Source organism: Aythya ferina, assembly GCF_964211825.1.
Source record: "Aythya ferina genome assembly, chromosome: 1".
Taxonomy (NCBI): Eukaryota; Metazoa; Chordata; class Aves; order Anseriformes; family Anatidae; genus Aythya; species Aythya ferina.
Genome location: NC_140296.1, coordinates 156,435,089 through 156,457,172, shown reverse-complemented (window position 1 = coordinate 156,457,172; position 22,084 = coordinate 156,435,089). Strand labels below are relative to the sequence as shown.

The 22,084-nt window shown below is 34.4% G+C and overlaps 1 protein-coding gene across 11 annotated transcripts in view; it reads left to right on the top strand.

Moving 5' to 3' along the window:
• The window catches only part of MGAT4C (MGAT4 family member C), a 391,395-nt gene that overhangs the window by 353,991 nt on the left and 15,320 nt on the right, over positions 1-22,084 (top strand). The window contains exons 5-6 of one of the 11 annotated variants that reach the window (XM_084507472.1): positions 9,390-9,493; positions 13,537-13,710. The exons of the other annotated variants lie outside the window; for them this stretch is intronic. Coding sequence (XP_084363598.1) covers positions 13,627-13,710 — 84 coding nt within the window. The 5' untranslated portion in view covers positions 9,390-9,493; positions 13,537-13,626. The remainder of the gene's footprint in view (positions 1-9,389; positions 9,494-13,536; positions 13,711-22,084) is intronic. 11 annotated transcript variants of the gene reach the window in all.

Here is a 22,084-nt window from a genome sequence, read left to right as displayed (position 1 = left end):
TGTTACAGGATGATTTTGCACTAATATTTTAGTTCCTGTATCTCGTGGCACAAATTGACTGTTGTAAGTAGTTTTATTCTCCCTCCTTTAATTTCCATATTTAATGCTAGGTGGCTAACATAATGGTAGTTTTAGCTCTTTATTAATGTCAGAGATCACAGCTGGATATTCAAATAAGATATTAGGAGAAAAAAAAAAATCCACTAGAAAAGTTGCAGAATACACTGGGAGATTTTCAAGCCTTGTCTAGACAAAGCCACAGCTGGCATTTTCTGGGGTTGGTTATAGTCCCATTTTGAGTAGGAAGTGACCTATATAACATTCATAGATAGTGCTCCCAACCATCATTTCTGTCATACCATAATAATGCTGTAGCTCAGTAAGACAGAAAAGGTAAAGAGAGTTGGTTGCAATCACCTTGTATATCTATATATAAGCATCCCAGAGAATGTTGGTCTTTAGACTTTTTAATATCTTGGAAAATTTCTATGTCACACCAATATACTATACTAAACAGATATGATGATAAGAAAGCAAAACTATCCTCAGATGTAGGTGATGGATTTTAGAGCTATATCAGAAACCTCAGTATCTGTTTTTTTCACAGAATCACAGAATTGTCTAGGTTGGAAGAGACCTCAAGATCATCGAGTCCAACCTCTGACCTAACACTAACAAGTCCTCCACTAAACCATATCGCTAAGTTCAACATCTAAAGGTTTCTCTTATTTCCATCTGATAAAGTTTCCAGCATTGCTTGCCCTGCTCTGCAAATTGCATATTTGAGATCTGATCAAACATCACAGCCTAGGCAGGACAAACAAGTAATGTGCTCTAAGGGTTTTTCTGGAGGTCTCTGAATCATATATATCACTATATTACAAGTAGAGTTGTTCATGGTCAACATTATAAAACTGGCATGCATTAATGGAGTTATAACTGATATACCTGTTTTCTTTTTCCTTTTCCTTTTCTTCTTCTTTTTTTTTTCTTTTTCTTCTTCTTTTTTTTTCTTTTTCTTTCTTTTCTTTTTTTTTTCTTTTTCTTTTTCTTTTTCTTTTTCTTTTTCTTTTTCTTTTTCTTTTTCTTTTTCTTTTTCTTTTTCTTTTTCTTTTTCTTTTTCTTTTTCTTTTTCTTTTTCTTTTTCTTTTTCTTTTTCTTTTTCTTTTTCTTTTTCTTTTTCTTTTTCTTTTTCTTTTTCTTTTTCTTTTTCTTTTTCTTTTTCTTTTTCTTTTTCTTTTTCTTTTTCTTTTTTCTTTTTCTTTTTCTTTTTTCTTTTTTCTTTTTCTTTTTCTTTTTCTTTTTCTTTTTCTTTTTCTTTTTCTTTTTCTTTTTCTTTTTCTTTTTCTTTTTCTTTTTCTTTTTCTTTTTCTTTTTCTTTTTCTTTTTCTTTCCCTACGTTAAGTTCATTGTTCCTTCTTTACCACAGGCAAACACTTGTTATTCCTATGAACAATTTGCCCAGAGAAGTGGAAGCCCCATCTCTGGAAGTGTTTAAGGCCAGGTTGGATTGGGATTTGAGCAACCGGGTCTAGTGGAAGGTGTCCCTGACAGTGGCCACAGGCTTGGAACTAGATGGTTCTTCAGGTCAATTCCAACCTAAACTGTTCTATGATTCTATATCTCAGCGTAACTGATACAGTTACTATAGAGCACTGCATAGTGCTTCTGTTCTTATATTTTCACATATCATCAATGAAAGCACACCCACCAGCAAAACTATTTAAATTGTACAATCTTCTCAAGTGTCTTTACCCAAGTAAAGACACTTTACCCAATGCAACAAGTACCTTGTTGCATTGAGACTTATCAGTGAATGTAGGTAAAGAATCATTTCCCTCTTATATTCTCTTTAATACTGATAAAGCAAAAGTGTTGATAGGTTAAACTTGAAATAGTATTGGTATCTTACAGGAATCTGCAGCAAAGGAAATGGATGTTATTTTAGAGAATGACTGAGAAATATGAAGTGTTTAGGTAGAGTTTAAAAACACCCACAAATAGCATTCATCATATTTTTGTCTTAATGGGAATGAAGACGTATGTTAATGCTTTTTTGCTATTCAGATAAATACAGCTAGCAGTGATAAGTATTCCAAGTAACAGTGAGTAAACTGTATACTTTGCAGCATGACATCCTTATTGTACTCTGCATTTCACTTTTTTTTTTTTTCCTTTTTGATACAAATAAATTCTATTACTTTGCCCTGTCTACTTAAATGAAAGATACATTTTTCTTCAAGATTGGGCAGATCAGTGAGGACCTTAAAATATTAATGGTGAAAGCTTGAGGAATTAGATGTGTCTGTGACTATAGGTTTATCTTGTTGGCAGAGCTTTCTTAGTCTAACCTATTTATTTTGCGTGATCTCCATCAGAAATGATATACTGGAAAAAAAAAATATATATATATATAAAAAAAAAATAAGGTTGTTCAGATTAAAATATATGTGCTTCTTTTTTTTTTTTCCTCCAGGACAGATAAAGGGCTGGTTTCTTTTCTTTTGTCTGTTTGTTTGTTTTAATGATGTAAGTTTATTTAGTGTCTTTATAAATTTTGTTGCACACTTTCGTTATTCAAAATCAGACCTGTTTGCCAGTCTGCCTCTTCCTTTTATTTCACCTTGTATCACACTACTCTGCAGAATGTTATTCCTCACGTGGAGCTAGAAGAATGGAAAGAAGAGTGGAGAAAGAATATGATATTTTCATTTGTAGTCTTGTACCATAACAGGGAAAGGATCCTTAGCAGGCTAGCTGCCATGATGATTACCATATGTAGTGTGGAAGAAGCTGAGACTTTTAGGTTTTGACTATGTTTGGGAGTGGAGGGTAGGGAGAAAAATGGGAAGTGATCATGCCCTCTCTCTTTCCAATATATATATATATTGGAAATATATGTATATATATATATATATATATATATATATATATAATTCTACATGACTGGGGCTTGCTTGGTCAAAAATTCTGTCCCAAAGACAGGAGGACTCAGTGAACCCTTTCTTTGGTTGAGGGGTATATTGTTTTATCTTTCTTATTACTCTACCTCAAACATCCTGATTTGTGTGTTCATTAGTTAGCTGTTGTTAACATGGTTTAATTTTAAAACAAACAAACCAACAAATAACAACTCTTTGGCTAATGAGGCAGACAAAATTTTCAGATAATGTTAATCTGTGCAGGTTAGATGTTAATGATTTTAATGAATTATCCAGGTAGCAATATGTAGAGGGATCTGGGGGTTGTGGTAGACAGCAAGTTGAATATGAGCCAGCAGTGTGCCCTGGCAGCCAGGCGGGCCAACCGTGTCCTGGGGTGCATCAGGCACGGCATCGCTAGTAGGTCAAGGGAGGTGATTGTCCCGCTCTACTCTGCGCTGGTGCGGCCTCACCTCGAGTACTGTGTGCAGTTCTGGGCACCACAGTATAAAAAGGACATGGAACTGTTGGAGAGTGTCCAGAGGAGGGCTACGAAGATGGTGAAAGGCCTGGAGGGGAAGACGTACAAAGAACGGCTGAGGTCACTGGGCCTGTTCAGTCTGGAGAAGAGGAGGCTGAGGGGAGACCTCATCACAGTCTACAACTTCCTCGTAAGGGAGTGTCGAGAGGCAGGAGACCTTTTCTCCATTAACACCAGTGACAGGACCCGCGGGAACGGGGTTAAGCTGAGGCAGGGGAAATTTAGGCTTGACGTCAGGAGGGGGTTCTTCACAGAAAGGGTGGTTGCACAGTGGAACAGGCTCCCCAGGGAAGTGGTCACTGCACCGAGCCTGTCTGAATTTAAGAAGAGATTGGACTATGCACTTAGTCACATGGTCTGAACTTTTGGGTAGACCTGTGCAGCGTCAAGAGTTGGTGATCCTTAAGGGTCCCTTCCAACTCAGGATATTCTATGATTCTATTCTATGATTCTATGTACAGGAACAGGTATGCTGACTCTGCAGTGAAGAATAAATAGAATTATATAAGAAGAGCTCAGGATAAAAGTCCATGAACAACATTAGAAGATGTTTCTATCAGTAGTTAGTGACTAGTAAGCTAAAATTATTTAACCAATCCCTATTTGTAAATTTTTATTTGTTCTGAAGAAAAGTTATGCTATAATAAAGTATGATGTATTATAAACTAAAGAGTTATGGTGAATGAAGCTTAATCCAGTTGGAGGTTGATCACTAGTGGTGTCTCCCCGGGCTCAGCACTGGGGCCAGTACTCTTCAATATCTTTATCAATGATCTGGACAAGGAGATCAAGTGCACCCTCAGTAAGTTTGCAGAAGACACCAAGTTAGGTGTAGGTATTGATCTGCTCAAGGGCAGGAGGGCTCTGCAGAGGGATCTGGATAGGCTGGACCTATGGGTCAAGGAAACTCCTTGTAGTTCAACAAGGCTATGTGCTGGGTCCTGCACGTGTGGCACAATAACCCCATGCTACTGGCAAGTAGGTCAGTAAGAGTGTCTGGAAAGCTGCCTCAGGGAAAGGGATTTGGGAATATTTCACAGAATCATCTAGGTTGGAAGAGACCTCCAAGATCATGTAGTCCAACCTCTGACCTAACACTAACAAGTCCTCCAATTTGTGGACAGATAACTGAACATGAGCCAGCAGTTTGCTCAGGTGGCCAAGAAGGCCAACAGTATCCTGGCTTGTATCAGAAATAGTGTGGCCAGCAGGAGAAGTGATTGTTTCTTGGTACTCAGCTCTGGTGAGGCTGCACCTTGAATGCTGTCTTGAGTTTGGGACCCTTCACTACAAGAAGGACATTGAGTAGCTGGAATGTGTCCAAACACGGGCAGCAAAGCTGGTGAAGTGTCTAGAGACCAAGTCTTATGAGGAGTAGCCAAGGGATATTGGGTTGTTTAGCTTGGAGAAAAGAAGGCTCAGGGGAGACCTTATTGTACTTAACAATTACCTTAAAAGAGGTTGTAGTGAGGTGGGGGTTTGGATATTCTCCCAAGCACCAAGTGATGAGGCAAGAGGAAATGTCCTGAAGTTGCACCAGGGGAGTTTTAGGTTGGATACAGGAAAAATTTCTTTACTGAAAGGGTTGTGTGTCACTGAAATAGGCTGCCCAGGGAAACAGTTGAGTCACCATCCCTGCAAATCTTCAAGAAACATGTAGATTTGGAATTTAGTAGCATGGTTTACTGGTGAAATAATCAGTACTAGGTTAAAGATTGGACTAGATGATCTTGGAGGTCTTTTCCAGCCTGAATGATTCATTTATTCTATGATATTACAATAAATCATTATGTATTATCAGTATGTTTATTTAGGAAGTAAAATTAAATAAAATGAACCAGTATATGCTAAATCAAAACCATACCATGGTATGGATGGCACAATACAGTTCTTGCATTACCTTTAGTCTGAGCTGGACAATTATTTTCTAATATAGAAGACACTATAAACTGCTTCTTGGTAGACGATATATAGATATGCAAATATTGTTAAAATAGGACTTCCTCCTCTTCCATGGCTGATACAGAAGAAGAATTAATAACACATAATAAGAATGTAAAATTAGGTCTTAAATATTTTTTTCCTCCTTTGTTTTTATAGCTAGATTAATCAATCTATGTCACACAATTTCCATGGCAGATTAGCACATTATGTTCATTATTTTATGCAACAAATTCTTCTACAGATCCTAAAAATTATGACAATATGGACTTTTACATCCTTGCTAAATTAATTGTATATGACTGGGACATTCTTGTTTTTTCTCCTCCTACTTGAATCACATTCCTTGACATGCATTTGCTATTGCCATATTATTTTGTTTACTACTGTGATGGGATTTTATCAATCTACTTCCAATGATATTTGGATAAAAATCTTTTTGTTCTCCTAGACCCTTCAGAAATTGCACTGAGATTCCAAAGACAGGCATCATCTCGCCAAATTTATTGTCTTCTAAATGTGAAAAGAAGAAATAAAATTTGCATATTCACAGTGCCTTTCTTAAATAAATTAAAATCTCAAAACTTATTACTAAATATATATTTCTACCAAAAATCTGAACCCATGAACCCATGATCTTCCAGTCCAGACTGCCCCAAACTCATTATCCAATATTGTCTCCTTTAATAAAATAATAAAAGATAGTATAAAAGATAGTCCTGCAGTCCCTGGGGCACACCCACAAGGTTCCAGAGTTGTTACAGTTTCTGGGCTCCTCTTAGTTGTTTTGTTGTTGTTGTTGTTGTTTGTTTGCTTTTTTTTGTTTGTTTGTTTTTGACCAGTATCTTCCCCTGTTTGCTGATGTTGGTTCACTGAGATTATGTCACGGAGACAGAGCTACAAGGAGTAAGGAGTTTCTGATAGGAAATACTGGAAACGAAATATAAGTCTCAAGGAGACTCAACAGTTCGTAAAGACGATTAAGATCGTAAAGATTCCTTCTGAGATGACCACTAATGGTATTGTACGACACAGGTTTGTCCTGTGTCCAGTGTGCTTCACAGATCAGAGGTAAGGTGTCAGTGGAGGACTAGAACATAAGCCCATAGATTCTAATTGGTCTCATTCCTATCATTCTCTCAATGTTTCTACCTCATTTTTGGTTTATCAGGAGGAAGAAAAGATTTCTTTTTACTCTAGAGTAAAATAAAGCATCAAATGATCTGTTTCAGAAACACAAGAGTCAATAGTTGATTGCGTTGAGTAATGTTGAGTTGTGAGTTACGTTGACTTTTTGCAGTGTTAAATGAAATCACAGATCACTCAGAATTTCTAACTACCAGTATGATATTCAGAGGAAGCTTTATAGTAATAACTTTTCAATTAATCAAAATAAATTCTGATTTACTCCATCTTCAACATATTTTGTATTTTTCTTTCCATTATTTTTTATTTTCTGACTTGGGTTGTAGACCTTGACTTTGAAATAATAAATTCAAGCTATTTACAGTTATCAAAATTTTGAGCTACATCTTAGCACAATAGGAAAATATCTCCTGTACGCCATGGGTTATGGGTTATTTTCTTGGCTAAAATCATGTACCCTCATAAAGAAGTTCTGCTTTTCATTCAACCTCAAAGGTTATTCATTCCAGAAATGCAGAACAGTGTTTGAGAAAAAGGACATAATTGTTTCTTATACAATAGAACTGGATCACACTGAAAACTGAGCTTGCAAATCACTGAGAAACTGAGAAAATCATTTGCAGATTTTCTCTTATTTTGACACAATTTTCCCACTTCTTAATATACATTTCTTACAGAATGATTTTAGTCATTGTATTCTATAAAAATATGAAGATGTTTAGAAACAAAGTACAGTACAAGTAGGAGGCTTACAAACCAACATACACAAATAAGAAAGTGTTGATAGTTTATGAAGTTTTCTGAACACAAAGAATGAGAGGTCTTCTGAAAAAACTCAGAAATTATTACCTTTTTATAAACTAATAAAAAATGTGGAAACCATTTGACAACTGTATTTTTTTTTGGAGAAAACACTATAGATATTTTTCCCTTCTATGTACTCAAACAAATATAATAATGTTTAGATACTTACCTACTGAACAATTGATCTCTAAGGTCCCTTTCAGTCAAAACCATTCCATTATTCTATGACAAAGAGACATTCCATGACACCTCTTAGAAATTATCACCAAGTCGTTATAAATGGTAAGTATCTCCGTGGAACAAATTATAGTTAATCCAAAGACTACGAATAAAAATAATGACAAGTATCCTAAAACAACTTTATTTCATATGTCTTCTCAAAATAAACAAATAAATAAATAAATAAATGTCAGATTAATTATTCATTGCAAATTATTTTCACAGCAATATTTCAGAAGCAATTCATTTGTTCTTTCACAGATCACAGAATCACAGAATACTTTGTTGGAAGGGATTTCTGAAGGTCATGTGGTCCACCCCTTGCTCAAGCAGGGACAACAAGAGCAGGTTTTACATGCGGTTAAAATTAAAAATGTCCACTCAGAAATAAGTCTCTACCTTACAGATTAGTTTCCACTTTTCTTTTGAGTATTTATATTCAGCAACGTAAAACGTAAAAATGTAAGTTGATACTAAGCAAAAACATAGGTTTCCGGTATTTTAATTTCACAGGCTGTTGTTGTGTTGTGAATATATACTTACAGATATGATGCATTGATCTCCAAAATTAGCTATGAAATTGTGAGAATCAAAGGAAATGATGTAAAGAGATTAAGTCTTTATGTCATTAGAGAGAAATATTTTATCTAATAATTTAATTATGCCATACAATTAGTAAATAAAGAATAATGCAACAAAGACGATGTCAGAATTTTTGTGCAACAATGATATGATATTCTTTAATGAGAATAAATACAGAAAGAAGAAGGACCAGAAAAAAAAATAAAAAGTAAAGGACATTTTAAAACAACACTAGTATGGGAAATAATATAACAAATAAATTTACTTAGGCAAACTAAGAAAAAACTTCAAAAAGATACTGAAGACATCTGTAGGTGGGAACACTTGCCTAAGCAGGGTCAGAGGAATGTAATCTTCATGACAAAGCTCTTCATTAAAAAATTCTTTAACATCTTAATAATAATATGAAATATGCTACTCTATGCAGTGTAATAATATTTTGTGATTTGGTCTTAATTCAAAAAGCTTTTTTTTTTTTTTTTTTTTTAATGGTTTGCTTGTTGAAAGCTGTGCTATTCTCTATTTTGTACTGTCAGTATGACCTGATACTATAACATCTTAACTTAATAATAATTAAATTATCATAGGCTGCCTGTAACAGTCAATCATGGCTTCTCAGGTTTTTATTTTATTCTCTAATACTTAACATATACTCTTTCATAACACCCTAATTGGGATTAAGTGACAGGTTTATAGACAAGCAGAAACAATTTTATCTGTTTGTTCAAAGTTTCCAGGTCAATGAACATTCTGTTCAAAAGCTGAGTCTGAGCAAAGATGTCTGACCTTCCTAGCAGCTCACACTGGGTCAATGTCTTTTTAGAAGGAAGAAAACTTTATTCTTTTTCTGTGAACATTTGAACATACATTGGGAGAAGGGTCAAGAAGAAAGCTGAGGTGGTGGAGGAAGTCTGAAAAAGATAACAAGGGCTTGGGTACACTAATGGGAAACAGATGCATAGACTGGTCTTGCAGATAATAATGGAGAAGATTTTTTCAAAGGAAACCAAAGTGATTGTGCAAAGTCTCTTACAAGCAGGAGCTATTGTTAACCCAAGAGAATATCTGAAAGGAAGGGTCCATCTTTCACACAGAGGTTCCAGCACTGCTTGTTTCCACATTCTTTTATTTATATTCTGTCTTGTTTTGAGCTTCTGTGTCTAAAAATAATTTGATTTTTATTCTAATAAGCCCAGCCAGAGATGCTCAAAAACCTCTTGGATGCTCTGGTATAGTTTTTCAGGCTCATCCCAGCAGGGTGTGAAGCATGTGGGTGCTAGCCTAGATGTGTGTAATGCTTCCAGGATAAACAGTGACTGAAAGTCACAGCGAGGAGGAGGTAAGGAGTGCTTTTTTTTTTTTTTTTTTTTTTTTTTTTAAGAAATGTTGAATATAAGTTATATTTAAGAGATATGGAAGATATTTTTCCAAACATATTTATTGGATATAAAATCTGAAATATATTTCAAATACTTTGCCTTTTTAAGTACTACAACATCTCTCTAATGTTCTATACAGCTCTAAATAGTCTTAAATCCCTCTACAGTTGTACACAACTCTGCAGTCTTACGTGTGACCATCTCAAGTAGAATATGTTTACTTAATTATGAATAATTTTACAAGCATAAAAGTATGCATTCAGTTCAGCCTATAATTATGTCTTTGAATCACTTTTTCTTTGGCTTGTATAGTAGTACAACTGAAAATTCCTTTAGTTGTTGTCACAAGACAATCATGGGTTTATATGTGTGATTTTTTCCTTTCCTATGAGAAAAATCATAGATTCTGAGAAGCAGTATTTTTCTATCTTGACATACTAGCTAAAGCATGCTGAGATATATTTATATTCATAACAGCACATTCATTTTACTGCTTAACTAGGCAATAAAAATGCACAACAGCATTTAAAGAATAGCTTATCATGCTGAATGCAATCATATTTTAGCAATATTTCTCACTATTGTGCCTGTTGACACATGTTCCACGTTTGGAATTTCTCCCACTATGAAAAAAAATTAGAATATGGAAATAGACATCAGATCAAAATGAAATGGAACTATTTAAATAATTGACATTTTTGCACTTCTTTATAAATCATTGTATGCTGTAGGCCAGTATAAAAACACAAACTATGTTTCATACAGTTTAACAGGAACTTAGCGTTAGGTTGGAGGTTGGACTCGATGACCTTGAGGTCTCTTCCAACCTAGAAAATTCTGTGATTCTGTGATTCTGTGTGAACAGAAATGATTAAAAAAAAAGCACAATGTAGTACTGATCTACATAACTACTACTACAAAAAATAAATAAATAAATAAAAGATTAAGTATAACCTGCATTATATTTCTAATAATCTTAATTTCTACAAATGAAAAATTAGGCACAAGCATGTATTGCACAAGCTTGATGGAAATATTGACTTTACACAATGAACTAACTTTTCAAGTAGAACTTTAAAATGATGTACTGATATGGTTAAAGGGAATCCCAGAAAGGTGTCTTTTCATCTATTGGTATTACAGGGGTATACTACATTGGTATTACAGGGTTTTCCCAATCAGATGCCCATTGAAAACATAGACTGATGTTTATCTGCAGTCCAGATGTATTACAAAGTTATACAGTATATTTTATATGAGAATCTCAATGGTCATTAGAACTCATTCAATTGTATAAAAATAGTAGAAATGCTTCGATTTCTCATTCCCACCTAACATTTTAAAAAAGCTACACACATAAGCAACAATTAGATATTATATCACACTGAGAGCTGATGGCACCTAAAACTATAGCTGTGTTCTAACTTTTGACTTCATGTTCTGGAAGTCACCATTGAGAGTAAGAAGATATCACAGCACAATTTCCTTTTGTTTTCTCACAGCTTTTCTTTAAATATCTATCTCCAAAATTCCATAGCACACTATAAAAACTACTCCAACCACCAACATGTAAAAAACCCACAAGAAAAATAATTAAGAAGGAGATTCCAGTACACGCTATGTGTCCCTCTCACTACCATACCTACTTCCATCAAACAATGACAACTAAAAAACCAGGTAGGAGTGAGAGTCAGAATTTTGTGGCATTTTCACCCTTGTTTATTCTCAACATTAGGGATTTATATAAAATTAATAAATGTGAACTTAGAATGAAAGAAGCCCAGAGCTTGATTTTCAAATTGCAGACAATATTCCTTTTTCTCTAATTTACTACAATTATATTCCTGAGTTGCATGTTTCTAATATATAAATCAGTAAGTCACCATGTAACACATGCTTGGCTGCATTTGCAAATATGTTTAGTCCCACTTCCCTCATCCACACACACAACAGCCAGTCAAAAAAATTGTTACCTAAATATCTACAGTAAAGAATATTGATCAACTGTACTGAAAATACTTTATTTTCTGAGGATACTGTCTGTGTTTGATGCACATGTGTCCATGATCTCCAGAGCTTCAATTTAAAAGCATATTCTGACACATTTTGCTCCAAATAGGTTTTAGGCCATGCATTAGTAATGGCCTCTCTGATACTGCCCTGGAATACTGAACACATTTTGGCTTAGCTGGGTTTTATTCACTTATCTTCCAGTGTTTCTTAGTGATTTTTTTTTTTTTAATATATATATATTTTTTTTATTGGGGGGGGGGGGGAGAGAGAGAAGGGGAAGAGGGCGGGGAAGTAGGGAACAGGAGTTTGTGTGTTCACAGTCCTTGGATGTGTGAGGAGGATATCTGGGCCAAAGTCAATGGGGAATTTAAGACTTTCACAAATCTCATGACTTTTCCATTTTTCATCAGTTTTAACTAGAGATTAACTGGTAACAGTTCCCTTATATTTCACTAAATTTGGGAGGGAACAAGTTAGCCTTTGGAAATAAACAGGAGTAGAAAACATGCAAAGCTCTCACAGAAACTCTACCATTTATCTGATTTTTTCCTTTTGTATTTTTAGAGATAAATATTTCAGCAGTTTGATTTTCAGATTACAACTGAAAGGCTTTTGGTGTTGGAAAAGTTTTAAGAACATTTTAGTAAATACAATTGATTGTAGTGTCTACTAATAGACTATTGGGTGGTAGCAGTGGCAGTAGTCTTGTGTTTATTCCAGCTATTTTTAACCACGTAAGAGGTAGGGATCAAGACTAAGCTAGCTACCTAGGTTATTTCTACAGTCAGTAAATAAAGAGAAAGGCACTTAAAAGAAACATTCGTTCCCCTGCTATAAGTGAAGTTTAAATGAGTCACCTTTGGGAACTGCTAGTCAGAATACACTGAGTGTAAAGGAAGTATAAATCAGATAGTTTAGTTAGATAAGACAATTTAAGTCAAGTGACATGAATTCCAAAAAGTTATTATTCTATATAGAAAGAAGACCCCATCTCCTATAAGAGAAAGTGGCAAATTTAAATTGGCATAATGTATCAAATGGCTAGTATTCAGTCTTAGTTCAAATGCATGATGTGATCTAAACTCTGCCTTCTGATAAAGAAGCAAGTTGCATTGGACAGTAGTAATAGAAGTGCTAAAAACATTCTTAATTCCACACTTTCACCTGCCTGAACACAGGTACACCTTTACAGGGAAAACAGAGATAAACTGGCTACGTTGACTTAATCTTTCCTTTCCTTAGTGGCAGATCTACGGAGGATGATACAGAATTAGAGTCATTTTACAATTAATGTCCAAAAGAATTAAATTTCATCATTTCATTGTAGAAAGTGTGATGAGGTCCTTGGTATATTCTTTCTAAGACTTTTTCTCATTTAGGGTCTAAAGACACTCCTCAGAAAAATTTACCAGTGATTTGAAATACTAGCAGCTCTTGTGTCTTGCAGATGAGAATGATAAGTGTAGCATCTAGAACTACATTAGGGGAATCATTGGACAATTTCTTCTAAACTAACATTAATTATTTGCATTTATCTTTGGTCCTATAACAACACAGGAGAAAGAACATGATTTTCAACATCCAGCTGAGTTGGAATTCTTAGAACCATAAAGAAAGTGAATAGATAACATTAGTGTAAATACAGGTCAGTGTACATTAGTGTAAAAAAAAAGCTGACAAAGTAAACTTTTGCACAAACTTCTTGTTCAATAACTAAATTATTAAATAATAATAATAATAACTGTTTAGATATTCAGACAACCTGATCCTGAAAAGTATCTGGCTCCCTCTTCTTTTCCTCTGGTCACACACTTATGTCCCCATTAGCCTTCTCTTCTCCAGGCTGAACAGTCCCAGCTCTCTCAGCTTCTTGCATGAAAGATGCTCCAGTCCACTAGTCAGCCTCATGGCAAAGTGTTGGATTTACTTCAATAAGTCCATATTTTATTTATTTATTGTTTTGTTTTGTTTTGTTTTGCTTTGTTACTAGGTAGCCCAGAACTGCTCCAAAAGTGTCCTCATCTGTGTGGAGTAGAAGGATCTTTCTACCTGATGAAAATGGTCTTCCTAATGCTTGCATATGGACAATTTCTTGTCCACCAGGACCCCTAGGTCCTTCTTGGCAAAGCAGTTTTCCAGCTATTCAGACCTTCAACATCTACTGGTGCATGAGATTATTCATTTGCCCCTGTTGCATTTCCTGAAGTTCCTCTTGCTTTTTTCTCCAGCCTGTCCAGGACCCTCTGAATGCTAGCACCACCATCTGGTGTCACTCCTCACAGTTTTGTATCATTTGTGAACTTCCTAAAACTACATTCTGTTCCAGCACCAAGGTCATTAATGAAGATGTTGAAGAATCTCATGTTCAACGGTCTGAATGATTTCACTTGTTGACAGTTTACAGTCTTACATGTAAACAGATGTTTACAAGTCTTACAAGGTGTAGCTGAACTGAGGTAGGTTAGCCTAGAGAAAAAGGGGCTCAGTAGAGACCTTATCACACTCTACCATTGCCTTAAAGGAGGCTATAGTGAGGTGGGGATCCGGCCCTTCTCCCAAGCACCATGATGGGGGAAATTGCCTCAAGTTGCATCAGGAGAGACTTAGGTTGGATATTAGAAAAAATTTCTTTACTGAAATGGTTGTGTGGCACTGGAATAGACTGCACGGGGAAGTGGTTGAGTCACCATCCCTGAAGGTCTTCAAGAAACATGAAGATGAAGAACTTAGTAGCATGCTTTAGTGTTGGACTTTAATGCTAGGTTAAAGGTTGGACTAGATGATCTTAGAGGTCTTTCACAAAGTGAATAATTATATGATTCTATGATTTTAAAACAGTAATGATCTCAGTATTGATTCCTGGAGTACACCAATAGTGATTTGACTCCAACTGGACTTAATGTCAAAGAATAATAATAAAGTTGAATTAATCTCACTTTTAAAATGAGATGAATCTATTGGATTGTTCCCTGAAGTGAAAAACACCTAATATATAATAATTTGGGTTCTAAAATGGTGGAAATAGTTTCTCAGTAACACGTGTAATTAATCCCTTATATTTTGAAATTGTTACAAGCATGGTTAATTTGAAATTCTGAAAGTGGTCAACCCTCTCTGAAATGCTGTTGCATCCTATAGCATGTCTGCAAAGTCAGTATATACCTACACAAATACTGTAATTATCTAAGCTTTATCTTTTCCATCACATTTAAGATCAAGCTTGAAGAGCTTGTTTTATTGTTCTTATTGTGTGTGTTTGGGGTGGATTGAGTTGTGGGTTTAAAGCATCATTTTCCTTTCTACTTTGCACAGAATAGAACTTTTGGGAAAGGGATCAAATACCTGATCTTATCTGACTTTCAAAAAATACTTTCTGTACAGCAATTGACTGGTAGCAGTAAGATACAATAGACTGTATTATCATGGATGTTCCTTTCTTGTTCGTTTCACCCTTGTGTTCTGAAGCCCACAAATATAAAATAAACAAACTACAAAGCAACTATAAGGAGAAAACACTATGAATGTGATATCTTCATGTGTATGATATATATATATAAAAAGAATTATGGTTGTTCTTACTCCTTAAAAACAATTTTCTCTGCATAAAATATTTAAAAATATGGAAGAATATATACATTGTTTTTCTTCTAATATTAGTGGATGAGAGAAGTTCTTCAAGGACTCTAATAATTTTTGATTGCCATTCATTTCTTTTAAACAATTAAAATTTCCAGAAAGTAGAACAGGAACTACTTTTGATTAAGCATAATAGTAACTTGCAATGAATTTATCACATATGTGAAGAAGCTTTTTTACAAGTCTTATGAAGCTAAATTATGCAAAAGACTACTATTTTTTTTTTTTTTCTTCTAACATTAGAAGCATGGAATTCATCCCATGTTATAATGTAAATCTTTTCTTATTGGTTTCTGCTTGACTATGATCTACTAATGATCTATGATCTCTAATTTGGAAAAATAAAAATAAAAAAGGTAAATACTTGATTTTAAAGACATTGAAATCTGTGTTCAAACCCAAAGAATGCAAAGAATGTTTGGTCCCTTTGATATTTTTAGTCACTGTTGTGTGTTGGGATAGGGAGGAGAGTATTATGTTTAATTCCCTTGAATGTTGTTTTGTGATATTTCTCAGAGAAACTTCATGATATTGCTAAGAGAACCCATTCTATGATGCTATGAAGGTAAATACTCAACTGAACCTCATGAGTACAGTCAAGTTAGAATGTTATCCCAGTATTTTTGGATATGGTAGACAATGCAGATTGTTTCTTCATTCCTGGATTTTCTGTGTCTCAAGACTACTACAGATGAAAGTTCCTCCTTTGACGTATATGGTTTGCAGTAAGGAGCTCAGATCTGCTTGAAAATGATTTTACAAGGCCCTCAATTTCCACTGTAGATATTCTTATATTTTTTTTAATAAATAAAATAAATAATTTAAAAAAAAAGCTAAAAAAAGATTTCTGTAAAGGCTCATATATATCAGTGGCCTCAGCTGGTGCTTCTGCAGAAAATGCTTAGTTCAATTGCTTTATTGTGAATCCGGAGATTCACTCAATAAATCAACAGCAACAAAAATATTTCAGATATATTCTACATTTGGGGTTTGATCTTTGCACATCAAATTCTTTGAAGTAGATACTACTTTGAAGAGATAGGAAGTGAAAAGGTGTTTCTAGAGAGCTAGTGAATTTATGTATATTCTTATATCTATATTGCAAATCAGGAGTACGAGTAAGGAAATTAATTATTTCTGATTTCACTTTATTCAGTAATATATTTTCTTCAATTTGTCTTAGAATTTCGTAGATCCAGAGTACCAAGAAACAGTATTAATTCCTTATTTTTCTACTTTGTCATTACTTGTTGTGGATGCCAAATACTGAAGTTAGGTAAGATTCATGTCACTTTGTTTTAGCTATGTAAAAGCTGAAAAGCACTCTTGCTCTTTTTCTCTCTCATTTGTGGAAGTTAGTGAATTATCTGTTATAATCTTGCCTCCCCCTCTCCTCCCCCAGCAACTGAAAATAAAATAAATAAATAACTTTTTTTGAGCCAAAACACATCACCATTCAGATGACAATACATGAACATACAACCTAGCACTATAACTTGAGTCTTCTGGAAAAAGAAGCTGAGTGGTATTCAAGAGTGTGGTCAAAACTGTCACCTCTCCAATATAAGTAGATCTTTGGTGAATACCAAGGGCTACATAAAAGGTATCACATTTTGAGAAGTTAAGAGACCAAGATGAATGATGTGCACAATAGTTACCTTTAGACTGAAGAGTCGATCTTTGACTTACCCACACTACCTGGTAAAAGCAGAATATCATTTCACTCACTGCATTGAAATGAAGCAGCTCCCTGCCTTATTGTCCTAGTGTATAGTGAATTTATTCCATATAAAATTATATACGTCATCTGAATGCATCAAATGAACTGACTTTCTGATCTTGCCAGGTACTGTGGGTGAGTCAAAGATACAGACAGCCCATAGATTACTTTCCCCATTAACACAACCTGAAGGCATGAGTCCACTGTGGCTGTTAAGCTCTTTAATGGATATCTCCATCTGCTTTCAAAAATAATGGAGTAAAGACATTAAGATCTTACTCTGGGGCATGCAGGTAATAGTACATCCTCTGTGTGTTGTACTGTTATGAATCCATTGAGCAGAAACTCCAGCAGCAGCAAAACAATGTTCTAGCTAATGCCTGGGGGAAGCATGAGAGAGTGATACCTGGAGTTAGAGAACTGGCTTGCATGATGCTTAAAAGGAACTGTCATTAAAAAAAAAAAAAAAAAAAAAAAAAAAAAAAAAAAAAAAAAAGTCATTTTTTTATAAGGAAGATAACTTACAGAACTCTACTGCAACCAAGAAGTGCCAGCCACAATGTCATAGATGGAGATGATTTATGATTTGATCTTAAGATATTATCAGAATTAAGGTAATTCTATGCTCAGGAAAGGTATGGGTCCATGCCGTAGGTACTTGCTTTGGAGTTTGAGCCAGTGAGTTATTGTATATGTACTATCCCCATAAATGAAACAAAATAAACAAAGGGAAAATGTGGGTGGAATTGCACCCTTTTCACATCTGTATCTGGATATCTCACACTGCTTTTGTAGCCAGTGAGGAGAAATGGACATTTTTAGGGCACAATTCATCTGATATATTTTAGACCCTGACTTTAGAATGAGATGAATCACAGCATACAAATACATCTTTCTGCACTGGGTATAAAGGGATACTAAATGTGACTAGCTCAGACATTGCCATCATAGTTGTCTGTGTTTGGTCAAAAGAATGTAATTCTAAGAAGACAACAAAAAACAGCTCCAATGAGCTCACAAGTAATGGGACATACATCCAACAGACGTATCCCAAAAGTCCAAATAGAAGAATGGACTGAATATGTTGCCTCAGGAGATAGACCTTCATATGTGCTTCTCTGTTGTAGTGTTTCCTGGAAGCCTAGAGTCTCCTGGATTGCCTTTCTCTTGTTATTAAGGGCCACTAAAACTATTTTCTTCATAACTGGTGAGGAAACCGTAGAGTACTGGAGATTTTAAGAGCATTTACAATGGTGTTTCACGTCACTGCTTCATTGGACTGTTAGTCTCCCTGAGCTGTCTATTGTAGTGGCAGAGAGAGGCTTCTACAAAAGGTGTTTCAGAGTAATAGTGTAAAGCATGTGCTCTAAAGGAACCAGTCTAAGCAAAGTGGCATGTGTACAATCATATAAACCTCACCATAATACACATTTCTGGATTTCAGGAGCTATTTAAAAGTAAGAAAGCTATTGCACATATAAGAGGGCTAAGCTAGGAATGGATATGAATTGTAGAATATAAAATAAAATTTATTTTTTAATGTCATAGAGGTTTTACATCTATTATTTGCCTTTTTTATTTTATCTAATGTATTGTGGATATTTTGTTTCTTTTCTCAGTAAAAACACTTTACTCTTTGTATTATAGTATGTAGGACCAACTAAAGCTTTAAATTAGCAATAAGTATTTTTGAACTTTAGTTGTAAATAGACGTTATTTATTTATTTATTTATTAGTCAGCAATTCTTTTACTGTACTTATTTTTTCCTACACTCTAAAATTTTATTTCCTCTCATAAGTACACTTCAGTTACTGGTATTACAAAAATGAGAAAAACAGATTATGAAAGTGGACATTGAACTTATTCTTGGCAACATTTAAGAAAAGTCCTTTCTGTCTGTGTATTGAATTCATCAGAGTGCTCTGAATTGCTCTCAATAGCACATTCACTCACACTGAAATAACTGTTTTAATTATTAAGCACGTCTCTGTGATATTCTTGTAATTTAAGACACACAAAAAATGAAAGCTTCCCATCACTAACCTGAAGCAATATAGACTCTTCAGAGAAAAAAAGTTTGGAAACTTAAATTTAGAACACTCAAGACAAAATCATCAAAGGCCACTTTAAAGGTTTATTAATTCCCTACTATCAAGCTCTGTTTATTTATTTAACTATTAATTGGGTGCAGGGGAAAAAATTAAAAAAAAAAATCACAATGCAGTTTTTAAAAATTTTTTGCCAATAGAAAGTTTGATAGCAGTCAGTCTTTTACTGCTATGGTATGAATTTATATATAGTAAGTGACATACAGAATAGCGGAAAAGGTCATTTAAGCCTTTATTGATCATCATCATGGTACCAAGGGGCATGGTTTGGTGATGGGACTCTGCAGGTCAGGTTAATGGTTGGACTTGATCTTTTCCAACCTAGATTATTTTATGACTATATGATTCTACCATGTTTGTCATCTGCTAGGGATAAGAAGTCTCCACACCTGACAGGCTATTTTATTGATTTTTTGGTTTTGGGTTTCTTTAAACAAACAAACAAACAGAAAACTCTATCAATGAAGCCTTGGAAAACGAAGTTTTTCTTATGTTACAAAATTTATCTCTGGCATAACTTAACAGATACAACTTAATATAATATTAGTAGATAGATTGAAGCTGGGAGAAAAAATGGAATAAGCATCTCCTAAAGAAATTAGAAAAGAATCTGCTACAAGGCAGAGGATGCAATCCCTTCTGCTTCACTACTATTTTTTTGAATTATGGCACATCAGTTTAATGAAACTGATTAAACTGATGTTTAGTCCAGCTGTTCTTTGGATATCAGAGGTTATCACAGAGAGATGCACACAGAATTATTTAGGCTTTGGAGAGATGTTCCCTAAACAAATAGAGCTAGCTTTATTTGACAGATCACAGAGATAGAGGGCAAGCAAATATGATGCATGTGCTCTCAGAGAAACCATGCCTTCATGGATCTGAAATGCTTCTTTGCCCTATGTGTAGCTATTCATCCCAGGACTCATTTCTGCCTAGAGACACTTTTCTAAAGCCTGCTGGAAATCTGATGAGTAAGCTTAAAATTATCATCATGGTAGTGGAAAGCTGCCAGTGTACATGGTATATTTCCTGGGTAGCGAAAGGCTTCCTTTCTATGAAGCATCTATTTGCATGGACTCTGACAGAGTCAGGCAGAACTGACTTGGAATGAAGAAGCAGTAATGCAACCTCTCCCACGTCTCCTGCTTAGCTTGCATGACCTAATTGCATTTCAGTGCAAGATAATATGTTGCAGATTTTACTGTACTTCTAATATTGTCTCTCTTAGTTATACAACTAAAATAATTAATGTAATAATCACAGATAGACTAGCCCATAAATAGCAAATAATTGTAATGTTTTATTGTCAAAAAATAAACAAATGCAAGAAAGGCTCATAGTCTGAAAATCTCCAAGTAGCTTCCAAGATATCAGTGGAGCTTCTGCTGGTAAATCTGGATACAGAATCAGAACTGAAGATGACAAATTTTGGATATATCTTGTCCCCACTGGATTGCTTCTACTGAAAAGAAAGCAGAAAATTATTACTGCATTGTGTTTTATTGTGACGGTATATGAAGTTTAACACATAAAACATCTTTAAAACAGGAACAAAATGTAGCTTTTAATAAAGCATTCTTTTCATTCTGTAGAAGCTTATTCACCAAGATTTAGTGTTTTTTTTTTTGTTGTTGTTGTTGTTGTTTTGTTTTATTCTGTTTTGCTTTTTCCTGGTTGCTTTATATTTTAAAGAAGAAGCAAACCGTTGGCCCTTAAACACATACATAGTTTTCTAAGCCTTCTTTATAGAATGAATTAGTTAGTTTATTGATCAGGAAGCTGCTGTCTGAGTGCTCAGTGGAAAGTCTTAATGAAACACTTATCTGAGAAAAAGATTAGTAATACAGCCAGTGAAAACCAATTTTCTCACATTTAATCTCCTAATCTATTTTACATTATTTCCCAGGGGTGCCATGAACTTCACAGATACATGGTTTTGTGCAAATAATAAATTATTTGGCAGAATTTCATGAGATTGGAAGTTGCATTATAACAGCTAGTCACACTTCAAAGTGGATTTCTTTCCTATTCTGAAACACTTAAACATGGTCTAACTAGAGATTAAAGTTCCCAGAATTGCCATTTGTAAAATAAAATAAAATAAAATAAAATAAATAAAATAAAATAAAATAAAATAAAATAAAATAAAATAAAATAAATAAAATAAAATAAATAAAATAAAATAAAATAAAATAAAATAAAATAAAATAAAATAAAATAAAATAAAATAAAATAAAATAAAATAAAATAAAATAAAATAAAATAAAATATTGGAACTCACCCAATAAAAAATCATTGCTTTTAGATCTTGGCAGGATATTCCAAATGCACATTATTATGCTCTGTATAATAAATTCTATGAAATAATATGTAAGGATGCCATGTTAAAATAGCTTTTAATACATGACATAGGTCCACAAGATGCTACACAAGAGGTATTTCCTCAGAAGTGTATACTTCTCACAAAAGATATTCCTTGTTCCTCATTGCATAATACCTCTCAGAGTTCTGCAACTCTGGTAATGCTACCATATTGTAACTAGCCACAGAAAACTGTGAAACAAGAAGAGCACGGGGGATTATCACTACTTAGTGACAAGCATCACTTTTTGTGTTTCATCAAATGATTGCTCTAACTTGATCATATACTGGCTGCAAGGAGGCTCTTTCTTCTCTCCACATCAAGACTACAAATAAATAAAGATGCCAGCTACCTTTCTGTGAAATGAAGCTACATGATGTGCTGTAGAGAAAAATATGATCAAGTTCAGCCAGGGTAAGAATGAAACTTTTCTGATGAATCCTAATTGGTTTTAGTCAAAACTTATGTTGCTTTTCTTTTCACCAGCAAAATTTATCTTATTTGAAAGTTCATCTAATTCTTTGTGCAATTCCATTACAATGGTGTTGTCCAGGATACTTGGTTATGGCTAAAGACAAACTCTTAATGTAAACATCAGGTAAGAGACTATGGGACCCTGAGTCAAAATTTAGCTTACAGAATAAGTGTCAGTAGCTAATATAGCGCTTTCAGTGAAGGTACTGAGACCTGCAGAAGTATATTCAGACT